Source organism: Centrocercus urophasianus, unplaced genomic scaffold (genome assembly GCF_019232065.1).
Source record: "Centrocercus urophasianus isolate 14NV4802_14NV808 unplaced genomic scaffold, USGS_Curo_1.0 seq_13, whole genome shotgun sequence".
Lineage (NCBI taxonomy): Eukaryota > Metazoa > Chordata > Aves > Galliformes > Phasianidae > Centrocercus > Centrocercus urophasianus.
In genome coordinates, this window is record NW_024884475.1 from 24,796,767 (window position 1) to 24,824,338 (window position 27,572).

The 27,572-nt window shown below is 37.6% G+C and overlaps 1 protein-coding gene across 1 annotated transcript; it reads right to left on the reverse strand.

Moving 5' to 3' along the window:
- Positions 1 to 11: 11 nt before the first annotated feature.
- On the reverse strand, positions 12 to 27,572 carry CHIC2 (cysteine rich hydrophobic domain 2). Its single transcript, XM_042811570.1, has 6 exons — positions 27,386 to 27,572; positions 19,947 to 20,001; positions 19,600 to 19,755; positions 9,933 to 9,989; positions 9,707 to 9,766; positions 12 to 6,984 (listed from the first exon to the last, which is right to left on the reverse strand). The coding sequence occupies exons 1-6, from the start codon at positions 27,502 to 27,504 to the stop codon at positions 6,934 to 6,936; spliced, it is 498 nt and encodes a 165-aa protein (XP_042667504.1). The 5' UTR covers positions 27,505 to 27,572; the 3' UTR covers positions 12 to 6,933.

Consider the following 27,572-nt stretch of genomic DNA (forward strand, 5'->3'; position numbering starts at 1 on the left):
GGCTTAGCAGATAAGTTAACAAACATTTTATTAGTTTGGAACACAGACAACTTAACAACGCTTTAAAAAAATCATATTGGAGTCCATTCCAAGTCTGGGTCAGGTCAGGAAAAACAATGCTGATGTATTAAATAATATTCTAGAATTCAACAATAGATTAACTTCAGTAATTTAGCAGTTGTGGTTAAATATTCTTAAATACGTGTATTTACAATTGTGCAGCCTTAAAAAGAAGTCTCATTCTTTCTGTCTTCTCTCCCCAAAGCCCGTGCCCTGTGAACACAGTGCTGGCCTCTGAATTTTAACAACTCTCATCCAGACTTAAAATATTTGAAGAGGAATGTTACAAAAGCAAAAATCACAGCAACCCTACCTTCCTAAACTCTTCATTAAAGGGAATCCTCTGCAGGCTTTATCATCGAGTCTATATAAATAGCAGCTTCTTAATATCCAGTTCTATGTTAAATTATTGCTTATGCATTTTCTGTTTCACAGATCTAGCATAGATGCAAAATATTTATTTAGAAGTTTGCCATCTTGAAAGCTACCACTCCTTAAGTGACTCACTTTCTGCTACTGCTTTTTATGTTTAAGAAGTTCTTCCTAAGCAAAGTCTGCAACCTTTTAAAACAAAATGAATTGCATTGGGCTAGCACACAACATTTAGGCACCATTTTCTAGTTTATTGTTCTTTTCATGTTTGGAATTAGTTGCGTATTCTCTTTGCCACATTCAGTCTCATATAGAAAGAATCACTTTCCAAATCTCTAAGTGCCCTGCATTTGTTGTTGCCCCACTGAACCAAACCACTCATGGGCAAAACTACCACACAGTTAACACACAGAATATCCCAACAAGTTAGAAAGCCTGTTGCAAGCACAGAGGAGCAGAGAGATTTACAGTTGATGAGTGAGATGTGTGCACTGGTACAGTTAAATCAGTTTAAACAGAGCCACTAAAAATATCAGTTACATTGCATCTGGATATCTGACTCCTGTTTTGTTCAATTTCTAAGCGTGACCATAAAAAATGGATTCACAAACCTAAAGCACTGTAACAGAAAAAATCATCAGCTAATTACTATGTCTAGTTTCCAGCATGAGACAAAGAAACTATCAGTGATGTAAACGAGGAGAAAAAGCATGTTTCAGCAAAGCATTTAAGATCCGCTCTCCAAAAATGAGGATTTGTTAATGGCTCCCTTCTCCATAGAACTGAAAACTAACTACAAAGATCTCTTTTAGTTACCTGAACTTAAGCTATCCTAACTGGATGCCACTCCTGGCACTCGGACATACTGTCACATGACAGGAGCTGCCTGGGCAAGGAAAGAATTTTCTTTGGGAACAATCAGTGCATTACAGGCCCCAGCCTAGGGAAAGACTGGTCTGCAATCTGTGCAGCTCTCACCAGTGATTCCTTTTTGGTCTGGATATTTTCAACTGAAAGATGCTGAGTTACAAAGTACGCTTGTCTCCCTATCTGCATAATAGCACACTTGTTACAAAAAAACGACAGTAGAAATGAAGACACTTCATATGATTATTGAAATGGGCTGTTAGCCTTTACTTAACTTTCATTATTTAATATCATTTCATACGGTTCAAAACTGTTTTCCAATACACACAAAATTTCAAACCTAAACCTCGAGTTCAGTCTTTCATGTGTTGCTTCTTCTAATTTCTGTGTTTCATTAAATTTCCCCGGATGGTCTGCTGTATTTTCAAGAGCCAAGCATTTATTAATCTCTTTCAAGATTACAAATCTTAATGAAATATTAATGAGCTAATTGAAGCAGAAGAATTTTAAATAAATTCAACATTCAGTTAATAAGAGATGTTCTACCCAAATGCCACGTGGTGGAGATGCACACATCAGAACAAGTCAAGAAACAGTTTCATACAAGGATTCCTTTTTAAAAATTTGCAAAAAATCATTGCTAATTCAGCCCATGCTGACTGAAACACCACTGTGAAATAAGTTTTAAAAAAAATTCATCAACTACGAAACACTGTTAGCAACAGAACAACCTGAACGGATATCTGTAACGAATCTGTAATGAAGAACAACTGCAGGATGGCTTTGGTTGTAGTTTTTTTCTTTTTCTTTTTTTTTTTTTTTTTTTTGTTTGTTTTTTTTGTTTTTTGTTTTCCTTCTCCCAGTGAAAGCATTTGCTTTCGGGTACTTCTCCCCTTGTGAAATGTTTCTACTTCCCTAGGAATGACACAGTTTCCTCATTACCAGCACCTCCTGATTCATCCAGCCTGAAGAGAGAACTCGATACAAGGAACAAACACAGCAACGAAGAAGGTAGCACCGTTAGAAATAATCACTCTGTCCAAATCAGCGAAAAAAAAAAGTTCATTTATCCTCATTCAACATACTTTGACATTCAGCAGCCTAATAATACAGGGTAAATAGAGCTCTCATTGCCATATATTGGTAACATTCACAATGGTCATGCATAATACAATCAGAAGTTTTCCGGGGTGCCGTTTGCAAGTAAGCCTTCATGCAGATAGGCATTCAGCTCATAAACTCCATTTTCCTATTTTCTATTAGTCCCTGAGTAGTTAATATTTCTACCTACAATATGGCTATTAAAGGCATTATAACCACCATTACACCTAGTTGTTTGTAACAGAAATGCAATGTGGCTTTAGGAAGAAGCAGCACGGAAATTACAGCAAATCAGTGGTGACAAATAGAGATTGCATTTTTTAAATACTTTGTTTTTGTAAGCAAGGTAGCTGAAAAGCAACATGAGTTATTTTAGTCATGGGTACAAACTAGCCAGCTCCTCTTAACCCTTCATTAATAAGTCGCTACTGTGAACCCAGAGATTCGGCGCTCTGAGACCTCTCTAATTGAGCATTTCCTTTACACAAAATCATCTAGATTGTGACCAAATGTAGGTCATCGGCATCCTTCTTTTAATTACCCAACAGCAGTGCTTAAAGAACTTAAAAGAACCAGGGATTTTCTTGCTTAACAGGTCTTTCGCCTCTTCAATTAAAGTGATTTCTAAATTATTCAGAATTCAAATGGTGGCTTTTTGGTGGACAGCTTGCATTATTGCCAGCTGCTCAAAAACTATAAGCTAGGGCTCCCAAAACAGGGGGACTGATTGAAAATTAAGACTCTAGGATGGGGGCTGGGAGGAGGGAATGAAGACAAATTCTTTCCCTTTGACTTCTGCCTTCCAAGCAGTTACAGATTGCATTTTAAAGCTCTTCCCTGCAACCTTCAGGGCTAGACAATGACTGTTAGAAAAATGAAAACCGACTTCTAAGTAAGCATGTAACTTTCTCAGCACATGGTCTTGACAGTTACAAAATAAAAGTGTCATTTAACAAATTAATTTCCAGATTTAGCTTACGTCTAAGTACTGTAAATAAGTTCCTATAATATACTTCACCTGGTTTTGTGTATCATAGGGAATTTTTTAGATTTACTAGAGCTGTTTTTGGATTTGCATACACAGTGTATTAAAACTATTACACAATGTAACTTATTCCCAAACATTACAATTTCTGGTGAAATTTGCTAATCCCGTTTTAAACTTCACATTATAATTATTTATCAAGAGATAAACTCTACAGAATTCTTATATATGGTCAGAAAGAAAGCCCTTCTGCCTCAAAACTTATTTCTAGGTATCACTAAAAGAATAAAAATATATTTTTTAATATTATGTTACAGAATAACTCTTAAACGACTAGCTGAAGGCCACTATACCTACAAACAATAATTAGCTTTGACAGAGCCAACAATGCCTCTACCAGTAGTTAATCAGGCTAAAGGTGAAACAGACATAATTAGCAACAATCATTTGTTAAATGATTAATACCAAGTGGCTATCTAAATTTCACTACTAGAGTAAATTGGGAATAGACAAGATCTGTAGGAATTGCTGAGTTACTAGAAGCTGAATAGGTTACTCTAATGTAATAATTATTTTAGCAAAGAACAGCCTGTCTTACAGGTCCTACTACAGCTTCTGATCTGCTCAATTTCAACCCTGGTCAATTGAACAAAAACAAGGTAATATGTATTCTTACTGGCAAACAAAATAAAATTAAACACGTTAGAAAAAAATATCAAAGAAAAATCCTGTTGACTGCTGCAGGCTTTAAGTAGGAGATTTACTGAAGTTTTTCTTCAGTTCAATTTTTGTTACTGTAATTACTGAATGGAAAGGCATTGTGCTAAAATGCTTGCTAACATTCTTACTAGACAAGGGTACTACCTCAACAGGGAGCAATGCTTTTGAGCTAAACTCATCTATACATAAATGCACTTTTCCAAGTTTTCTGGGTAGTGCGCTCAGTCAGAGATAGTAAGACAAGAAATGTTTTAAAAGGCAACTAGTCTACCACCTTACTGTGGGATTTAGGCTTTTATTTGCTCGAAGCCCTACTTTGGACCCTCTACAAATAGAATTCTCAGAGAGTAAGTGATAGAGAAAAATACAGAAATACCAAACAGCAGATGCACCTAAAACAGATGAGTTCTTAGAAAGCATTACTACTTATGAGGTATTCTAACTAACAAGGTGTTCTCCGCAAATCTTAAAGTCAGACTGCATTCACTGCACTTGTTTCAGCACACATCGATCTCGGAGTATCTTTAAGAATCAGGTTTGGCAAGGTAGTCACAGTGTCACAGAATACAGCATGGGAAGCTTGGGGAGCAAACTAAGGTCACTGGCTGACACTAAAGAACTACCAGTAAAAATCTGCCTGCGCTGTCAACTGAGAACACTGATAATAAAATCTAGGCATGGCATATTCAGTATTCATTTTATTGGAAACTGAGACTTCGAGAAATCAATATGCATTTCTGGTCACCAATATTAAACACTAGTTATTATTTAAGTTCATTTTCAACCTCATCCCTGCAACTCCCAACCCCCAGAACCTCAGCTGCCATCAATTTTAAGCTTCTGTCCTCCTTCACAGGCTGAAATTGGTCCGAGATTACAACAATACTTCTGAGTGTGAAGAGTGCTGCAGACCAGATTCGTACTAAAGAGGCTGTAACTGATTTTAAATGAAAATAGAAATGAACATTGTAACTAGTTTCTTTGGAGAAAAACCACTGCGGGCCCCAGAAGACCTAGACAGCACAAAAGTGATACTTGTTGATTAAAAAGTCACCTTCAGTCAAATCAAACAAACACTTGTAGGCTGTATGAAAAGCATAGCTGAGCTATTTTTAAAGTAAACAGCAGGAATTCACACACAAAAGCTGAGCAATGGGTGGCTTTAGGGAGCTGATACAGAGATATGAATTTAAGAAAACTTAAAAGTTCCTAGACCACTCCCACTATCAAACATTTAGGAACATAATACTGGAGAATATTTTACAGAGAATAAATATTTTGAAGACATAGAAAAATAGTTCACAGCATCAAGGTACCTGTAATATATTACCTTGAAATAAAACTTGTATTTAAAAGATTAAAAAGAGAAAATTACTCTTGTAGTGGTATCAACTTCTCATTCATACAAATATTAAGCAGAGTGTATCTGTTTTTCATATATTCACATTATTGCTTGCTACCACAACTGTACAAGGAAGATATTCATAGCTTACATTAATGTTCATGTACAGTAATTTTAGATACATAAAGCAAACCTTAAAACATAGGTAGCAATTTAGAAAAGCTATGTCTGAAGATATGTACAACTAAGACACAAGCAGAAGAAATAAAATACAACTGGCCTGACCCAAGCAAACATCAAATACCCAGTTTAAAAAAAAAGAAAAAAAAGACTTCGTATTGTGCAGAAAATAAGCTTTGTAAACCAAAAGCAGACAATGAGCAGAAGCAAGGGTGCAGTACATAATTATTTAACATAATTAAATTTACACTGCTGACCAGCATACCATATTTTGATAATTTCTGACATATGGCACCTGCATTTGTACCCAGAATTGTACTATTCAAAATTAGCCCAATAACTTTCTTCTGCTTATGTGGCTTAAAATAAAATTAAAAATGGAAAAGAAAAAAACCACCCTGTAAGGTCTGCCTGGAGAAAAAATTTTAGTAAAACAATCTTCTGCACCCCTGTACACTGTATGTGTCTGGTAAACAATACAAATAAAATGATACATGGCATTAGCCTGAATTAAAACTGCTACATTATAAACCAATATAAAATATTGGTTTACATACTAACATATTGTTGAAATCTGGAATTCTACTAATCAGATGCATGCAATTTGTTCAACAATTTTCTAATATGAGTAATTCTATTTTGCTTTTTTTCTTCTAAGTTCAGAACTTCTTCAGAACCAGCTGACAGGACTTCTTCATGAAAAGCACAGAGATTCCTATTAATGCAATGGCATATGGGTTCCAAAAAGCACAATTTCAAAAGGAACTTTATTACCCTCTTTTGTTGGAAGAAGCTAGCCAATATCCAAAAAGAAATAAAAATATTTACAACTGACTAGTCACTGACAAAAGTTTAGGTAGATCTTCGATGATATTTCAGCACATAAACTAATAATCAAGAGGACTTACACAATGTACAATCAAACAGTTTTGTCATTTGGGGGTAAAAAAAAATACCTGCTCACTTGTAGAACATTTTCAGCTGTGTATTTATAGTAATATATGTACACACGCGCGCACACATAAAAGACTCTCTGAAAATCAAGATACATTAAACAGAAGTAGTAAAAGTAATAACTTAAGTAGTAGTTAACATTTGCATGAAATGACTTTGCAGAGTTTGACCAAATGCACTTAGAACATGCTCTTATTAAAACAAATGAACAAACAAAAACAAAACAAAAAAAGAATGGAAACACCACAAGAGTCTGTAGAACCAATGCTATGTCACCACCAGGAGAGCACCAAGCAAGGCACCATTGGAAAGACAACATACTTGAATAAGTCTCTTAAAAATAAATCAAATGCTAATCTGGTCGAAAAATCGGTGTCTTTGGTAAAAATTCTATAAGGATGACCTGCACAAAAAGAAAAAAAAAAAACAATATTAAATGGCAGTAGCAACCCTATTACTTATCACAATGATAATGCACTTTTTTTTTGTTAGCTTTGTTTTATTTTGAAGTCCATCAGGTAATAGTATTTTCAACAGGTGCAGAAATCATATTAAACAGAATGTTTTGGAGGAAGAAAACCGTAACTAGTAAAGAACCAAGAGGAAACAAAAGTTTGTCTGGTGATATTAAACACATCTTAAACTGGAAGAACCAAAAACGTGTGCAACATCCACTTTCAGTTCCATATGCAATTCTCTTGGAAATTGTTTCCACTCAGTATAGGACTCTAAAGGCAAGTCTACACTTCAAAACTCATGCAGAAATTTGTATCAACTACAGAAAAATTTGCATATCAAGCAAACCTGCAAGTGGTTAACAGGAAACCTAACTAATGTTTCTGTATGATTATGCTTCAGGTCCCTATTCAAATTTTAACTACACAGATCCAGTATTGTAAAGTCAAGGATGCAATTCAAGTAGTTATCTTGTTTTATATTTAAACAGAAAGCTCCAAGAAAATATTTAAGTGTGCACTTTCATTCTTCATAAGACTACCAAACAGCATGATGGTTGTATTAGTAAAAAATAAACATTCTTGGTAATATAACTAAAGATTTCATTTACTTGTAAGGGGAGCTTGGTCTTCTATAGGGTTAAAAAAGAATTTCTAAACACTTTTTTACCAAAAAGAATAATAGAATTTGGCTGCGTAGGGTATAAATAAATGCTCCAATCTGATTACATACCAAACACAAGAAAAGAAAAAGTATCTCTGATATGACTTATGAGGCCAACTCTTTCAAGAAAATTGAATGGCATATGAATAATTTGATAAACATTCAGAAGTGGTTTGATATCCTGAGAGCAGAATGCAATGCAAGCAGCTCAAATCCCACTGATGGCTGACACGAGATGACCACTGGGTACTGGAGAGCTCCTGGGGCTTCTGATATTCAGGCAAAGTTTAAAAAGAGCAAGAAGAAAAGCTGGAAGTCTGTGTTTATGCTAAGGAAGCATGACACCTTACACAATTTAGCATCTCCAGCAGCGGGTGTAGAATGTGTTTGTGTACAGGAACCTAAATTAAAGCACTTGTTTTGAAAAAAATATATATACTTAAAATTAAACAAGAACTACAACATTTTGGGTAGGTTTTATAAGAGACAAGCTAGTTAACCGAAACTAAGGAAATGACATAAGGAGGTTTTTAAAACCTGATTAAACATATCCATAGATTGCACATTCAATGTTTCGTTTCACAAACTGAAAATAAAATCTTAGACCATCACCCTGTAAAGCTCTACATCTATTCTTACATATTAATGCAAATAGTTCCAATCATTTTAAACTGTATTTAACATAAGAAATGATCATCTTAAAATGCTGCTGAGCCACAGTATTTAAAAACTATCTGTGTACGTGTCGTTTTTTGTTGTTCTTTTTAAATTGAATCTGCAAAGCACTGGATGAAACAGTTTTTCTTCAGAAAAATGAATCAGTGAACTACAATTCTTAATTAAAGAGAAACTCAAATTTACTTTGTGAAGTTTGCTTTATGCAAACTTATCTAAAGTCTGTGGAAAAGGTGATACAAAGTCCCTACTTATTCAGTGAACTGAGTAGAGCTACTCTGCAAAAGAAAAAGGAACTTGAAAATCTTGTTTCTGACTAGAAATCAGATCTAGTGTAGAAACAGGGATATAAAAAAGGCTAAAGGGAAAAGGTTAATATAATTTCCTACTATTTAATCAGGCTTTAAATCAATTTCACACGCCTGATAGCTTTGTTGTTTCAAAGACAGAGTATCATACAACAAAAAATCATAGATAAGTTGGAACTAATAAAGTAGATACTTCTCAAAAATTATTCTTTATTTTTTTCAAAAAAGTTAACTCCTCCTGTCACCTACTTCCCAGAGGGTTAAATGAAATTCTGCAAATTCAAATAAACCTTACATTTTAGCAGCTTAATTTCACCTTCTCTAGTACCCTCTGTGCAACTCCAAGAGATTTTCAAAATGGAAGCATAAACAGCATCAAGAACAAGTAAGAATGCTGCCAGCTAAAAAAACTGAAATCCCACACAGGACATGATATATTATACATATAAGTTATCACTGTGCATTTCTTAGAAAGGCTCACGTGGTCTCAGCCAAAGACTAGAATTTTGATTTTGAACGCTAAACTTAAAAATATTCAGTGATGTCAATTTGAGATAAAAATACTTTCAAGACATTTGAGATAAGGGGCAGTTAAAACCCAAAAAGGCTACTAAAGGTTTCTTAAGCTCCAACAGCTTAATTGAAAGGTCTTCCATACTTTTAGACTTGATTAGCATCATATAAAACAGCCATATCTGACTTGCTGCGTAACCAAAGTTGTGATTATTCTTTATACAGCATCTAAAATTTCACACTCCATCAGCACATGTTTGAGCTATTTTATCTTGGCAATTAATTTATTATTTTTTAGAACACAGTGAAGCCTTGTTTTCAAGTCATTCATAACTTTATAAATCAGTCCTGCACATGAAACCATGCATCTGTGAACCGTAGAAAATCCTTGCACTCAGGCGATTAAGCTCCTGACACCTTTACTGATTAATAATCACGAAAAGAATAAGATCAGAAGCAAAATAAATGATCATTTAATAGAGAAACTCACAAAACAGCCCTTTAACTTACATATTCCATCATGTTATTCGTTTCACATTTCCTTTTGCTTAGTCTCCAATGCAAGCACAGCTAGACAAGGAGGAAAGAAAAAGAAGAAAAATGAGCTGTATTTTATTGCAGCACACAGACTGGCCCATTTGTCCACCTTTCATATTTTTCGTTCAACAAAAGCATCTGTTTCCATACTGTGCAATTCAAACTCCAACAGTACGAAGCTGCTCCCTGCGGCACTCACCTTGTGGTATAACCTATTGTTTTCCCATTCTAATAACTTCTCAATCGATCTTCGTGTCTGGAAGACAAATGAGAAAGAATTTTACTCTTGAGTGGTTTTAGAAAAACTTTGTTTTGCAGCTGCTTTTGTGTGAAAAGGAGAGAGGTACAGGACAGTGACTGAGTACAGGGTGGTCTGTAGCACTACCAAAACTTCCCTGGTTTTAAAAAGTAACCAGTGGAGAAAATTGCTTTTTATGACAAGCAAATAACTATTGTCAAAAGAGTGTAGAAAGACATGACCAGTTTGGAACAAAATCTGTTCACATATATACAGCTTCATAGCAGTTACAGCTTCAAAACCTATTTCAGAAACTTTAACATGACCTAAGCATAAATGCAGGAGCATAGCTCAGTGGTACCAGTGGTCTAAACTTCACTTCTTAGAAGGCCAGTATTTCAGCAGACAAAAGTTGCAAACAGTATTTTACAATGTCATAGGTTGAGTACCAACACGCAGTAGTCCATTTGAGCAAACAAAAACAGAGCCGTTACATTTATGCTCAGATTTAGGGAGCAAATCCAAAACGCAAGAAGTCCCAGTAACTCACAGAAACAAGTGTTAGAAAACCTGTGATTTGCATAAAGAGCAAACCCAGTATTTAGGACTCCAAAGCCAAGTTTGAATGCCTGTTTTTTCCACAGTTGACACTTCAGATAGAGAATTCCGAAATCTGTTTCTTCACAGCTTTTCCAAACCACACACACAAGCATTAAAGGACTTTCTGCACTGTAAAGTTTCACAGCATTTTGAATATAATTATTCTGTTGTATTTACATTTGAGAAATACATTCTGACATTTATGGTCATTTGACTGCCAAAATATATATACTGCTCAGCTCTAAATGGGATTTGCTACTGACTATGAATAAATAGAGGATAATTCATGGTGCCAGGTGTTAAGATGAGACCAACAGAGCTGCAGGTGCAAAAGGACGGAGCAATGACAAGGATCAAATACAACTTAGTGCAGCTGCAGCTTCCTTACAAGGCACAGAGGGGTGAGGGGAAGGGATGAGAAAGCATCTTGCTGCTATTACTACAAAATACAAGTACTGTAAATGAACCTTAACAAATCAAGCAAAATGCAGCCCTGGCAAAAAAGCATGTCTGAACAAAATAAAAATTAGACAACAAGTTATTCATTTCCCATCAAATTCTAACATTTTCTGCTTTTAAACCTCCAGTTACTCTCCAGCATAATATTGTGGTGGCTACAGGGAAGCACGTCTAAGCATGGGCTGCGGTCACGTGATAAAAATTAGATCACTGCCATCCATAAATACTCATTAAATTGAATTTTTATTATTTTGTATTTCAAAAAAGCGTAAGTCAAGGAACTATCCAAAGGTGGAGGTGCCAGCGACTAATTTATCACTTCAGTTTGGAACTGAGCGTTTTGGGGGTTATTGTTATTATTATGTTTTTAAAGACAGTGCCCTTTAACAATAATCAGTAGACCTCACTTGTTTCTTTGTAAAGATAGCCTTTTAGAGTCTGCTCTCCTTTTAAATGAAAATAGGGCAGCAGTTATGGTCACACTTTTGTTAATTTAGTTGCCAGTCAGCTCCAAATCAAAAGAAAATAAGGCTGCAGAGTGTAATTAACATTCAGTTCAGTCGTTTTGTCCCTTGTCTAGCCCCCAAGCTTTGTTAAAATTGCCATCTGAATGCTGAAGGCTGTAGGGAAATCGATTTGATTCTAATCGCACCATGAAAAGAACATGATCTAACTGCTTTCAGCCCTCCGTAAATCTGTACTAGGTCTTTAGCACAATGCAACTTCCAATTTAAAAAGCACTGAATGTCTCGTCAATGACTTTGTGAAGAAAAAAGAACAAGGAGCAGACATAAAAATTCCAATAGTTGTTTAAGCATTAAAGTTCATTTGCATCACAGCAAACCTGAAAAGGGCTGACCTCTCAAACCGCCTCTCAGGTCTATGAAGTTGTAGCCTTGACAAGCTCACATTGACAGAGCTCATTGACTCTGAAAGGCTACTCTATCAATGGTGAAAAATGGCAATAGGTTCTACTCTGAGCAGGCATCTGCCTGCCCACCCGCTGCTAAACCAATGGCAAAACCGATTCAAAACCTGAATCTACCTTGTAATCTTCCTTGCCGGGACCTCTTAATAATAGATTAAGATCACTATACAATTTAATTTCATTGTTTGCCCAAAAGAGTGTGAAAAACATCTAAGCTTTTCAAATTCCAATAAAATTACAAATATATTACAATGCATACACATAAATAAGAAACTGATAGGTAGTCATGTAGTATTAATTGGTTGTCTTAAAAAGGAACCCAGTTTAAAGTCATTTGAGCAGCACTAGATAAAAGCACATGCAGCCTTGCGACCGTGATCATTTGAGTTCCCAAGGATGCACATCTAAACCCTCCTGTAGTATAACTTGGGATATTCACAGCTCCCAAATCACACCACATTATATATACTAAAACGTTAATGAAAATTAGACTGTAAATTATTTCTGCAAATCTGAGCTTGGAATAAAAAGAAATGAATTAAGCAGCATCACACAATTCACTATAGTAAGTTTTCTTCCTACTTGACAGGTGAAAAAAAGCACTTGCACGTGCAGCTTAATTAATCACTGCTCTTGACATCTCAATGATTTACAGTGAGGAGCAGGTGAGGATATACAAAACCAGAAAGAAGCACTTGATTTGAGTGTAGCATTTCCAGCACACCAGGATGACAAGCTTATATATTCTGTCAATGGTATACAGAAAAACCTATACAGCAAATTATTTGTTAGCCACAACAAAAGCACAAATTAAGTGGAAGAGAGACTTGCTAGCGTTAGAAAGATCTAACATTATCCAGCTTCTACATTTTTTTTCTAAGAAAACACATTAATATTTGAGCAAAGCTGAAACTGCAATTTAAATATAGTTTATAGTATACCAATGATATGAAAGCGTACTTTGTAACACGCTCTGTAAAATCGCACGCAGTGTTTAATGTTGGCTATACATTTTTGTGGCATAGATCCCTTCAGTCTACATGCAACCTTTAACAAAAGAATTTTTATTAAATGACTCTAAAGATGTTAAAGATGCTAATGTAAGACTGTATTCTTTGGATATTCAGAATACCAAAAAAGCCCAAATCAAAATGCAATTTACCAATTCGTGTTACTCTCAATCAGATACAGTTTTGCCCTGGACATGAAAAATATCAGAAAGACTATGAACTCATCACACAGAAAAAAAGGCAGCAATTATTACAAATAGAGCGCCACTTGTACTATCAACCACAAGAGCTTTCTCCTATGTCTTCACAGTGTCTAGTGACGTTAGGTTGCAGTTCCAGATGCAGTTATGATCCGGACTGCAAGGCTGTACAGACATAAGGCTCCCTGCAGTGTGTAACCTGGAATACAGACACTGCATCACGCAGTACTAGCAAATGAGTCAAAGCCCCTCCACCTCATGCTGTAACCCAACCAATGACTAACGTAATGTTAAACAAGAGGTCTTATGTGATACCCAAAGTTGTGCTCATTTGAGTAACTCCCTATGCTTTAAGTGAAGAAACAATACGGAAACAAGACAGTGACAACACTATTCATCATTACCAATTTTATTCATAGGTGTCTGGAAACAGCAGAAGAATCTCCCCTTACGTGCATTTGATCTGAATCTGAAGACTTCCAACATTTATGCAAATGTAGTGTTATGCTAGTCCCATAAACTGCACATGGAGATTTTCAAATACAAAATCTTACCACAATCAAGTATTAATAATCTCAAATATTGCTTTGAAAAAAATAAACATACTTTATGCTCAAATTTCACAATACAAGGAGACCAATTCAAGAAACTTTTTGTAATGGTCATACTGCCCAAATTTCAAATACATCTCAAGGAAAATAAGCTGAGAATCCTATCAGAACTCTGACCTTCACCATCTCCTTTCATTCAAAGGAAAAAAAAAAAAAAAAAAAGATAGAAGTAGGAATGAATCCCTGTTAATTTTCCAGACAAAGATATACTGGTCTACAAAATTCACACCCAAGTAATTTAGTTATCACCCCTGATAGTGAGGTTAACCAAGTCACACAGTTGTATGCTCACTTTCAACAAGCCAGAATATCCCTAAACCACCTCTCTCACACACAAATGCTTTCAGAGATTTAATTCTTTCACAAAGAGTTTGAAAAAAAAAAAAAAAAAAAAAACCACACTAAAAGTGTGGGTATATAGTTGACACTCAGGCAATATCAAGTATCTATTAACCATATTTGTGTGAGAAATGTAAAAACATACTGTAGACAGAGCTTAGATGGAGGAGGTCTTGGTATGCTGTCACACAGCATGTTGCTTCTAGTATTAAAATGCCTTTTGTAGAGTTTGTAATGTGTGGACTGTGAAAGAAGTCTAAACAGCTTTAAGTTCTATATTAGTGGCATGAAAATACCAATATTGTAATCAAAACATACATAACTGAACTACAAGTATCTTGATAGAGGTTTGAAAAGCTGTCTGTTAGATCACATTAGTGCATTTTGCACAACCTTTCCTGTTGGCAGCTAGGATGCTTCTTACAAGCTTACGAGTGTGTACTCATATCAGAAGCCACTGCACTAAGAAAGTGAGTGAAACCCATATACGCATATTGAATAACATCTGGAAACAAATGTAGCACTTCTGGTGGAAACTTCCTGCTATGGAGAAGTCTTGTAGTGAAAAATTTTGACCTTGGCAAAACTAGCAGTATTCCTTTCAGAAGGCCTAACTGTGAAGCGCATAAACATTTCATGGACAGACATATATTGACTCAATCCCTGAAGCATCAAGATGATAACTAATATTGTTACTCCAAACTCAAATTGGTAAACGACTTAATTCTTTCATTCCAAGATGAAATTCCATCTCTGAATCTGTCATTAAACCCACAAATCTCCTTCCCTCCAAATAGATTTAATTCTGGGCACGATAAAGGCATTCACCTCCTGCTGAAGGACACCCTCACAGAAAGGGTCACACGGAACATGGAAGGTAGAATTGACCACAGCAGGGATGAGAACAGAACAGAATCTACCAAATAACTAATCTGGTGTTGTCCACTGTGAGAAGTTATAAACTGAGTGCAGATTATTAAAATTCTACCTCCACCTCCCTTTCAAGATTACAAAGATGTCAGTTTGGATCTTGATCATTTATTTCCCAAGTATCCAGTAACATGCCACAGAATATAGTTCAGGGCCAGAGTAGGTGGAGAAACTCAATGATCTCAGGTTACAACTGTATTAGGAAATGAAGCTGTGCCCAGAAACTTTCCCATTCAGTTGAAGCCAGCTGGCAGGGAAGAGCTGACATCTCCATCAGTAAGTTTTCGTAACTTCCAAACCACCCATAGTGTCTGAAGCACCCTGATAATGCCTAGAAATTGTTACACAACAAATTGTTACACAACACAGGACCAACACCTGCCACAGACCTTCCTATGAGTACAAGCTATAAAGCTCCAATTCCTAGGAACACTCCCAGGCTTCATTTATTAATAGGAAGCCTTTCATTCTTGCTGTTACGATTATCTAAGGGCAGGGTCAAAGAATGGAAGAGAAACTACATGAGAAGCAGCACAAAGCAACAAAATAACTTCAGAAGGCCCTGCAAAATCCAGCATGCACACTGAAGATCCTTCTAAAGGGAACAAGTCTCTAGCATCCTGCCTCTCTAGGACTGAACCAGAAGATCACAGAATCCTAAGTGTGCTGATTCTGTAGATAATCAATTAGCTGGGAAAAAATAAACATTGCTACATTAAAATTCAGATTTTTCCATCAGTACCATCATTGTTCCAAATTCAAAAAAATAAGTTAATAGGGAACAAAATGAACGGTAACTTGTCACTTTCCACATGCATTCGGTACAATAGCAGACTTATGATCTCCTGCAGTCTTCTCTTTGTAGGAGAGCTGTCTCATCCTTCAGAATCAATACCAAAAAGGAGATGATTTGAAAAAACTGTATATTAGGCGCATACAAATTCTTCTTTTTAAGAAGTTTCACTAAACAGGCTAGACCCAATATAAATTTTGCATGTTTTCTGTTAGAATAAACAAAGAGGTTACAACTTTCCAGAATCTTCCAAATTCAATTACAATGTGAGCTTATAAGAAAAGAGATTCTAAATAGAAAAAAAAGCAGCATCTTTTGTTTTATATGATTGTCCCTTGAAACTGTTTGGAAAAGTATTACCACATCAGAGCATCTCTAGTGTCAAGTTCCTGGCAGGTATGCAGAGAAGAAAATCTTTTTTTTCTTCAACTGTGTAAATAAATGAATTGTATTAAAAACAGCAATAAATAGAACTAATGTGGTTTATCACTATCACCCTTAAATTTAATCCTGCATCTCTACTGCATGTTTAATTTAATCAGCAGTTTGGAAGTTGTAATTAGCTTATGTTTATACAGCACTCTGAAGATGTAAATTGCTATGCAAGTGGCAATTAATAACAGGGTTTAAGCAGCATTCATCAGCTTTGTTTGAACTCAAAAACAAACAAGCAGCTCATAAAAGTATTAGTACAGATTGCTCTTAAATATCTCATTCTACTCATTTTAAGAGACTGCCTATGAACCTCTGAAACATGTAATTTACATGCAGAACACTATTAAGAAATCTAGAGGTATGGCAATTTTATCATAGCTTTCACTGTTACAGTTTCTCTTGAAACCATTTATCCCATTTACACATTGAGAACAACAGCACTTAGTACTGAAATGACTGTCAATTAATTTGAAAAAGTGGCTCCAAATGGGCACCTCAGCCTGTACACATTTTTGAATTATAACTCATTATGTCATTCTTTTTATTTAAAGAAAAAAACTCAGACTTATTGTCCATCTGTACAACCTGGAACTTGTCCCAGGAAGGATGGTACAATCTGTGTATAACTGCTGAAGATCACTGACAATCTAGATCTGCAAATAAGGAACTGTACTTCCTGCAATTTTCTTGCAGCTTTTATTCATCTAAATCCAATCAAGACCACATTAAAGGAAAGAGGCAATAAGATATTTAATCAAATTAAACATTTATTCTACTGGTGAAGAGTACCAGGCTCTTTCCCTAATACCTCATTGCAAAAGAAAGGCTTGCAAATGCCTGTGATTTAAAAAACTCCTGGTTTAAAGGACTTGCTGATCTAAGGAGACAAATCCATAACTTAATTTTTACACAAATGCACAAAAATAAGCATATATTCCTATTATACAAATAGCCATTCAAAGTGTGTAGCTTCAAAATAATTTACTTTTGTGATAGCATTCAAATATTAGAATTCAAAAAGCTATTGCAAGCAGTAAGGAGAAAATAAAAAAGAGAATTACTGTGACTAATTCAAAATTCTGATGAAAGTGCCGTTTTCATTTCATCAAGTCTTTTCTCAGCCAGATCCAGGATTAAGAGTTTCAATTTGGGAAAGCACTCCTGTATTAGTCAGTTAATTAATTCTCCTCTATATTATAGTCATCAACTCACCCAACTGAGTTCCCAGCTCTTCACCTGATAGACAATAACCCTTTAAACAGACATCTATATGTTGCGTTGCTGATACAGACAAATGATGTTGTCACAACATCTGACTTAAAGGATTTTCATTCCACAGCAATAATCAAACAGCCTGAACACATGTATTCAGTGCTATCACATAGGCTGTAGGTATCATGTCTAGTGCCACTATGCCACTCACAGTGGCACAACAGTGTTCAGGCAGCTGAGACCTACCTTTAATTTCATCAGGTTCTAAGCTTGTAAGTCCAGCATGAATCACCCATCTTCAGTGCAGGAAAAGCTGTGGAATTCCTTAAGTAATACCTTCTGAACAGTGTATCCATGCCTTTTTTCCAGATTTATCCTTCTGAAAGAGAGCTTACCAGAACTCCCATCCCAAGCTAACAACAACTGAAGCACTCCTCTGTTGCTTCACTGGGTTCTTACACAGAACCTCTTTCCTCATACTGCAACTCTGTTTCCTGGCACCAGATAATATAACCCCTTACCTTTTTTTCTGACTCTGTTAAACACTGCATTAAGAAGTCGATTACTAGCGACTTTCAGTACTGGATTCCAAGACATCAGCCTCCTCCTCCTCCCAAAAAGCAACATTACTTTCTACCACCAGATTACATTTTTAACAAACAGAGCTAGACTTCAAATAGAAAATAGTTATCTCTGCAAGCTGGCTAGGTCACCAATCTACCTGTTGAAGTAATCAGCTGATTTCCTGCAGCAGACTTTCAGGATGTAGATATATGGTCATCCTACAGGAAACTCACTAGTTCATAGCAACTTAAAGGTACAAAACCAAGGGCTTGAAATAATTCAGACTGAAACTGTATCTCTCCATGGACTCCAATATTACCAGCAGGTTATTTTGCATACAGTTAAAACTAGTTTAAAGTAATCCCTCCAAGAAAATACTCATTAAGATTTACACAAAAAAAATTAGACAAAAGAAATATGCACTGGTTTTATTATGCTCTATTCTTCTTGTTTGCTTTCAGCACCTGGGGGTTTCAGCAGTTCAGACATAGCTTTTACAGCATACAATGGTACTACCAATACTAAAACTACAAAGCAGCTTGCACAGCTTCTGGTTTTAGCAGCACCACATGCTTAAGCAGGTGTGCATTTGTGCAGGAGCCTCCATCTGAAAATGCTTGATCAATATTGAAAAGATGAGCAAATAAAAATATAAATATAAATTATAATATAAATATAAATAAATATAATCACATTGCAGAAGCATATAATCACTGTCAACCTCAGAGCACTGATTTACAGACTGCAAAATGAGGTCTGCTGTAAAAAAAAGCACGAAGGTATTACACAAGATGGAATACACACAAGCGTCATCATGAACTTGAAAGCATTACAGCACCAATATAAGGAGAGGATGGTGATGCACAGAGACTTCTTGCAGAGAAGTAAAATCACATGAGCCAAAGTTTTTACACACGTGAAAACAGAAGAGATGGGGAGGGTTGCAAAATTACTTGCAGTGGAATAAGGGAGGGGAAAAAAATCAGACACATACAAGAAGCTTCTGTTGTGAACAATACACTAAGAGACACAGACACAACACTAATTTCTAGCTGTTGATGCAAGAAGAAATATCTTATTCATCTACAGCTTGGAAGGAAGATAAAACAATCTTTAAGAAAATTATTTGTAAATGCAAGCATATGGCTACTTAGGTCACAGTATAATTAGAAACTCCTCACATTCTCTTCACAACAAACAATGTCCAATTCTGATGATCCCAAACAGAGTATCACAGACAAGCTATTAAAAGTGCTCAGAGTTATCTCTGTAACAGCAAGTGCTGCACAGTACACAGCTCTAGCAGAGACACTGCTGAACTACGAGTCACTGAGTTGTAAACTCAGCATTCTCACTACCGTCTACTTTAAGTTGTATGACAGACAACAGGGATTAACATGTATGAAATCAAACTCATCTTCATAAGCAGAAGTATGCTTTATTAAAGTTGACATGGAAAAAAAGAGGATATGAGAAATAAGAGAAAAAAAAAAAAGAACAAAGCCAATACAATTCTGACTACCAAAAATAAGAACAGTTCAACTTACTCTTTTACTGAGGCAGATAACTGGCCACATACTACAACCTAAAGTGCAGCAGCAGCAAAGGCATCCACAAAGTAGCCATCGTACATTAACTGGAAGGTTCTTCTTAAGACAACTGTTAACTCTACTGATGCTGGCTTTAAATTCTTCGGGTGCAACCTACAAGAAAAAGCAAAATACTTATTACCACAGCAGTGTGATTTATTACTCTTGGAGTGGACCACAAACTTAAGCTTTTGCTTTTTTAATAGCAAAAGTCTTAAATCAAATTCTGTTTTTGTTTTGGTTTGTTTTTTTTTTTTTTTTTTTTTTTTTTTTTGGTTTGTTTTTTTTTATTCACAGATACTCACCTTCCCAGTTAAAGATGAAGGAAATTCTGCTTCAAATTTGTTGCTCAGTCCAAACCTGAAAAAACAAAATGATACTCATACCAGAATCATAAATAACCCCAACCTATGACACCCAAGCTACGAGCACCCGATATGAACCCAAAGAACAGCATCGATTTATGGAAAAAATTGTTTCCTAAAGGTAATTACTAAATGCTATCCTAACAGGCAGACACACACAATCATAAACAGTCTGCAATTCACTTTGCCTCCAGCCTCTTTTAAAGATCTGTAGACACTGTTGACTCTTCCTTAAACTCAGCAAAATCTTCATAAGCAACAGTATAAATATGAAAAATTAGAGGTATTTAAGGGGAGAGAAAGGTAAGGTCATAGTGCAAATCTTCCCACTCCACCCAGTACAGATGCATCTAGAAGAAAAGCTCATTTAGCAGGATCTAAATGGAGTAACACCAAACTGTTCTAAGCATAAAAATGGATTCAATAACACCTTGCTTATTCAGAAAAAAAAAAATTACTAGTTTACTGGATGGTATTTGCTGTTCTCAAACTTACTAAACACAGTTTAAGCGCTAACTTGAAACAAACAAACATCCATATCAATTGAGAATGGAAAGCTATGAAAAACCTGATATGGACTAGAATTTCGGGCTGACCTGGGCCATGGAAGATCTCAAGATTATGAGTTTCACCTTGACATAAAAAAAATAAAAAGACAGAAAAGCCTGTTTGTTTTCTATCTTACAATTGGCTGACAGGGTTCGTGAATGAAAACATCTCAAAGAAAACTTGAATGCTTTCTGGCATCCAGTCTAGGTTGCAGCTAAGGGACTCTACAGCCTGAAAAAGGTGATAACAAAACTGTATGACAAGCTACTAATTTGGAAAACAACACTCAGGTCAAAATTTTATTTGCAATTAACAAGTTCCTGAATACAAACCAATGCAGATTTATCACCAAAACTACAAACCAAATCAGACATTAAACTACTCAAGACTTCAATGTTGACAGCAAGACCGGTTACTCAGTTGTGCTCCAGCTAACTTGAGCCCTGACAGTTGACTATTTTAAATAAATTTTTTGAGAATACATACACTGAGCAGCTGGGTATTCCTCAGGCAATATTTTCTTTCTAAGCAGAGTGCTCTGCTTGCCAATGGACAACTGTGTCCAAGTACGTCAGCGGACAACGGGCAGTTAAGTGCTGCACCAATGGAAACGCACTGCAGACACACCTCACAAAACCAAGTGAACAAAAAATGGCACATGGACTTACACAAGAGGTTCTGAATCTTGGGAAAGCCAATGTAAACTACGCTTACATGATGCTCAACTTAGTTTGGTAGCTACATCTCTCAAGGCATGATTCTCTTAAAACATGAGCTCAACAGCAGCAGCCATGAAAAATAGCAAGGAAATACTAGGAACCATTAGCTAGACAATTAAGACCACAACATAGGGCATCATTTTGACTCTCCATAAAACCCTTGTATGCCCACATGTTCAGTACAGATTGTTCTTCTGGCATCCACATCTCATGGAGAACTTGGAGTTGAGAGAAAGCAGAGAGAAGGAAGACTGATATAACTAAGGGAGTAGAAACAGGTGCCTTACAAGACCATGAGGCTGACATTAACTTGGAAAACAGAAGGCTCGGGGGAGGTTATGGGACCAAAGTACAAAGATTCAGGAAGAGAGTGGTTAAGGTCAATGATCAACTCTTAATCATCAAATCCCACAACAGAGGGCTGAAGCCGGCACGAGACTGGTTTTAAACAGATAAGACAAGAGCTTCTTTAAACTGCAAGTAGTAAACTTCTGGGTTTATTCTGACTTGAGATTATAGAGGCAGACTGTGCCAACAGATTTTAAGACAGATTAGACAAGTTCCAGTCAAACAAGCACTAAAGGAAAAAGATGTTAAAGTATACATTACCCCTACACAGCTGTGGATGCCAGAGACTACAGGGCAAACAGATGCCAGGCACAAGTAGGGTTGCACGCATCCTCTAAGCAGCACAGTTTGCAAAAGCATGCCAGAATAGATAGCTTACCAATTTGATGCCATAGGTAACCCCTACATACATTCTTCAGAAGTTAAAAAAAGTCACAGTCCTGCCACTTGACAGAATACAGTACCTGACTTACACCTAAGTCACCTAACACAGCGGAATACTTTAAGTAGAATGGCAGCTCTGCAATTCCTACAAATCCCTCAAAACTGAGGAATTAAATTGAAACTTAACTAGAGAAACGTAAGGCAAGTTTACCACTTCAACACAGAACACACACACACACACACAAACTCTTACTACAACTCCACAACAGAAAGTTCTGTGGAATACTCTGTCAGGAAGACCTTCTACATTTCCCCAAAATCTTGAGTGAAATCAAGCACCCAGGCAAAGATTATGTCAGAAGCACCACACCCTATCAGTTAAGCTACTTATAATTGCCAGTAGGCTGAAGATGAAACCAATTGCTGAAAAAAATCTCACGTATCCACACATATTTCATATGCAGCCACACCTGGTAACACCATTCTAATATATAATAAGTCCATCCACTCAATAGAGACATGTCCTCTCTAAAACAACTCATCTTCAAAGAATGAATCACAAAGCAATCTTCATGTACCTGATACTTCAACACCCAGAAAAGATTAAATATGAACTCAAACAATAGAGGAGTGGCCAGCTGTAAGGATAATTCCATTCAAAGCAACTCTTGTTCCCAAGAGGAAGTGAGGCTGAGCCTTGCACCAAGAGATGCCAAGGAAAGTCTTTACCCCGAGGCACAAGCAGGTAAAGCAAAAGCCCAAGTTCCCCTGTTCTCAGTGAAATCACAAAACAACATAATTGCAGTTTCATGCTGAAGTTTGGTTGGGAAATCAGCAGAACAGAAACAAGGCTTTTTTGTAAATGCACAATCCAGAAGTATTTAAATACTGACAGCTTCAAACATTACAGCGTTGTGCCTGACAAAGACAATCCAACTCAAAAGCTCCAGATTTATCTTTAGTCTTTTAGAATAAAACATCAGTATTTAAAGTAGACAAAATATTTTTCCCCACTCTCCCACTTGGAAACAGTCACATTGCCTCAGTGTGACTGTAAATTACTTCAAGTGCAGCTTTCTAGCACAGAAACTTCTGACCAATACAGATGCACTTTGATAAAGCTACAAGCAAATGAGACTAAGGTTCAGTATTCAAGATTTGTGGCAATGTTTAATACATGTTGGGATAGCTAAACTGAAACATCAAAGCTAGCCAGCTACCAATAGCACTCTGAGCTTTCTATTTTCAGTTGCCACATGTAGGTGGTAAAAACGATGACTCCATACTTCAAATGCTTTGGTAAGTAAATGATATGATCCCAGTGTTATCGCTGTTGACTGCATGCTATAATTTGGAAATTAAAAGATTAGGAACTACACATAACACTGCTACAGGTTCACTGTAATGACACAGGAAAAAGCTGCAAAAAATGTCTTAAAATCACTTGAAATAAAATTCCAGAGCTGCATTTCCTCAGACAGCTGTCCTCATGTAGCACTAAGTGTATTTTGTACAATGCCCCATTCTCAGTAAAGCGTACATTCCTCTGCTTGCTCTATGCCCTTTCTTATTTCATACCATGACCTCCATGTTTTCAACACATCCACGCTCACCTTGTGCATGAGCACTTCCTTTAACCTTCCTGGAACCTGAAAAAGTGTTTCTTGAACATGTTTCTGCTTGAAAGGCATAGCTCAGTTCCTCCCTTGTTTACACTGGGGAGAAAGAAATGATGAGAAGTGCAATCTTCAAAGGAAAAAAAATTACAGTATAGAGCTCAGCCAACATACAACTTTTTCGCAGGCTGCAGCTCTGATCTTCCTAACACATAAAACTGATGGGCATTATCTTCCTCCTCTTTGTCATCTCTTATTGAGACACTAAACCATTTTTTCCATTCTTCTCATCTATCACAGAATCATAGTTGGAAGGGACCTTTAAAGGTCATGCAGTCCAACTGCCCTGCAATGAACAAGGACACCTACACAGCTAGATCAGATTGCTCAGAGCTCCATCCAGCCTGACCTTGAATGTCTCCAAGGATGGGGCATCCACATCTCTGAGCAACCTGTTCCACTACTTCACTACCCTTGTTGTAGAAAACTTCTTCCTTATATCCAATCTACATCTCCCCCCTTTTAGTTTGAAACCATTTCACCCTGTCCTATCACAACAGACCCTGCTAGAGAGCCTGTCCCCTTCTTTCTCATAGATCCCCTTTAGATAATGAAAGGCCACTATCAGGTCACTCCAAAGCCTTCTCTTTCCCAGGCTGAACAGCTCCAACTCTCTCAGCCTGTCCTCACAGGGGAGGTGTTCCATCCTTCGGATCAATTTTGTGGCCCTTCTCTGGACACACTCCAGGTCCATGTCTCTCCTGTACTGAGGACTCCCATCTAGACACCACACTTCAAGAGAAGTCTCACGAGCACAGAACAGAGGGGCAGGATCACCACTTTCTACCTGCTGGCCACACTCCTGATGCAGCTCAGGACAAGGTTGGCTTTCTGGGCTGCGAGGGCACATTGCTGGGACATGTCCAACTTGCTATCCACCAGTTCCAGCAAGTCCTTTCTGGGCTTCCACACGTTCACAGCTCTTACAAAATACATACAGATTCCACACATCTTCACACTCTCCCATGCATGATTCTTCCATTACCCTCTTTTTCACTCCCATGAAAATTTATTTTTGAAGGTTTTGCCCTGCCACGATGCCCCAAACAGTTATCTTGCATCAACACAAGAAGCACTAAGATGCACAGCACAGAAAGGCATTCAGAAGCACATTACAACAGCTCTCTATCAGTTTGGTGCTGCAGAAGACAACTAAACCCAACCTTACTAGCTAAAACAGCCTGGGATAAGGCATGTATGTCTCAGCTGATCAAGAAACAGGGAAGCCCAGAAAAAGTCACTGAAAATACAGTAAGATAACATCTATCACAAATATTCTCTTAGCGATTTCAGACTCATCCTGAACCTCTCCTTCCACCCCAAGATTTTAGGAAAAAAAAAAAGTGTGAAATACCCTGGATTTTTCAATTCAGTTAACTAATGTAAATAATATTCTGTATTCTCTCAGCTCTCAAGGTTCTTGTCACTAGAGATCTCTTCAAGGAAAAAAAAAAAGCCACCTCAAATACTACTACTGAGTACCAAAATACCTAAATTTTGCCGGTGTGAAAATGACTTACCTGAATATTTAAAAAACAACGCTTTTACAAAATATATATAAGATTGCATGCAGCATGCTCCAAACAGTGAATTTAAAGAGGATTACTCTTAGCATCAAACAAAAGTCCCAAAATTGAAGGCAAGGCCTTCGTACATTTTATCTGGATAATATTTACCTGAATTCTTTTGACTCTCTTTTAACTACTTAGCTTAGAAAGGATTCTCACACATTTCCACTATCTGTTGGATGAAATTGAGTAGTAGTAAATGCCTTTCTGACATTAATCTGTAGTCATGAAAATGACATATTTCAAACAAAACCTTATGACTCCTATAGAAGATCAGAGGATGTAACAGAAGACAATGAAAAAGAGAGCATCTATTTAAATACACACACAGCAAAATCAGTCAGCACCTCTTTAAACAACAGAGTCAGAGACAGATCAATCCAGTGTTCACTTTATTTAACCACTGATTTTTTTTTTTTCATTTTTTTTTTTTGGCCAGGCCTTCAAAGCACATATATGCTTTTATACCACGCAAAACAAACTAATTAGACACGTACACTTTGACCTATTTCTTAAATTCAAGTAGCGAGTGTCCTGACAGTGATCTAAGTACTAGTAATAAGCTTCTCATCCACTAGGAAAAATGTCATAGGCTGCGGAAAGGTGAAATGGGCTAACACTATTCAGGGAACTGTTTGTGCACCCAGTGCAATAAAAAAAAAGTACATTAAGATCTAATTGCATGATTTGGGAGGTCCATGCTCACACATCATTACTCATCCAGAAGCTACAGAACTAATATTTTGAGGAAAGTGTTACAGCTATGAGCTAGTGATCATTAATAAACAATTAATGAGACAGCTATCCTTCAGCCACAAAGTCCATACCAGTCACAGACACGGTATGCAAGCTTCCTCAGGGTTTTATTAACGGATCTCACACAACTTCATGTACTGGAGAAGAAACCAGTGCTTGCCTCAATTTCAGTTCTTGATACTTTTCCATCCGTCAATAAGACAACCATCCACATTCTTGATCTGCTCACCAGAAAAAGATCAAGGCTACCAGCTTATTTTCACAGATGGCAAACAGCCACTGGATGACAAAAACATCTCCATCACAACGGAGTGAAATACAAAGTCATACACTGAATATTTTGGATACGTTTCCCTTCAGTGGGCTTCACAGCCTCCTGCCCACTCCACACCCTCCCAAGCTTCTAAACCTCTCTGTCTATCACATCTTGTTTCCTGTTTATAGCCAGCTGGCAATCTCCACCATCTCGTTGTCAGCATTTCATAATATCAATCAATTACAGCAGTGATGAATCAAAGCACCACCAAACTATTCCAAACTTAAACCCAGATTTCTGGACAGGGCGGTATATGGAAATCAGCAGAGGTCAGGGGAGTCAGAGAAGTAGAACACAATACCTTCAACTTTGATGCTTCTGCTACGAGGCTAGTCCTGATGAACAGTTAAAATATACTTCTTTAATGCATACAAACTTCTTTAATACATACACACACAAACATAACTATTTATATAAAGTTTGTTGTGCAGTGCTTTGTCTCTAGGTTGTTATGTCAGTACCTGAAGCTGGAGACAACCTTATGCTTCAGCAGGGTGAGCCACTGGAGGAAAGTCACCCTCACCTGTTTAATTATTGAGAAGCCCCACGCCAACTCACAGCGTTAGCGCCAGGGATATTTGCAAACCAAAACTCGCAGCACCTCCCGTGTCAGACAAAGTGAAACCACGTGCACCCACCGCAACCCAACCCTACCGCAGAGATACCCGTGTGTCCCGGGGCTTCTTCCGCACCCCCGAGAGCCCTCGGGGCGGCCCCACGTGGCCGCGGACGGGCAACGGGCACGCAGACAGCCCTGCGGCGCGTTCCCGATCCCACACACAGCCCCACGCACCTGACTTCCTGACACCTCACCGCTCCGGACCCGCGCTTCGCATTCCTCTCTTACTCACAGCCCCGCATCCTCCTCGCCTCCCCGCAGCTCCCCGCTTACCCGCGAGTCCCGGGCGACCCCAACTGGCCCCAAGCCGGCACCAGGACAGCGGCTCCGGCCGCTGTCCGCAGCCCGGCCCGCCGCCCGTCCTCCGCCTGCCCCCGGCCCGCCCCGGCCTCCCCTCGCCTCCCGCCCAGGCACCCGGCGCGCAGGCCCCGGCGCGGCCCTTACACGGTGACATGGCCGGAGCCGCGCACCACCACCGGGTCGGGAGAATACTTGAGGAGCTGCTCCTCCAGCGCTCGTTCCTCGTCCTCCTCCTCTTCGTAGATCTCATCGAAGTCCGCCATGGCCGGGCCCGGGAGGGGGAGGTCGAAACGAGGAGCCGAGGCGACGGGCCCGGCGGGGGGAGGGAGGG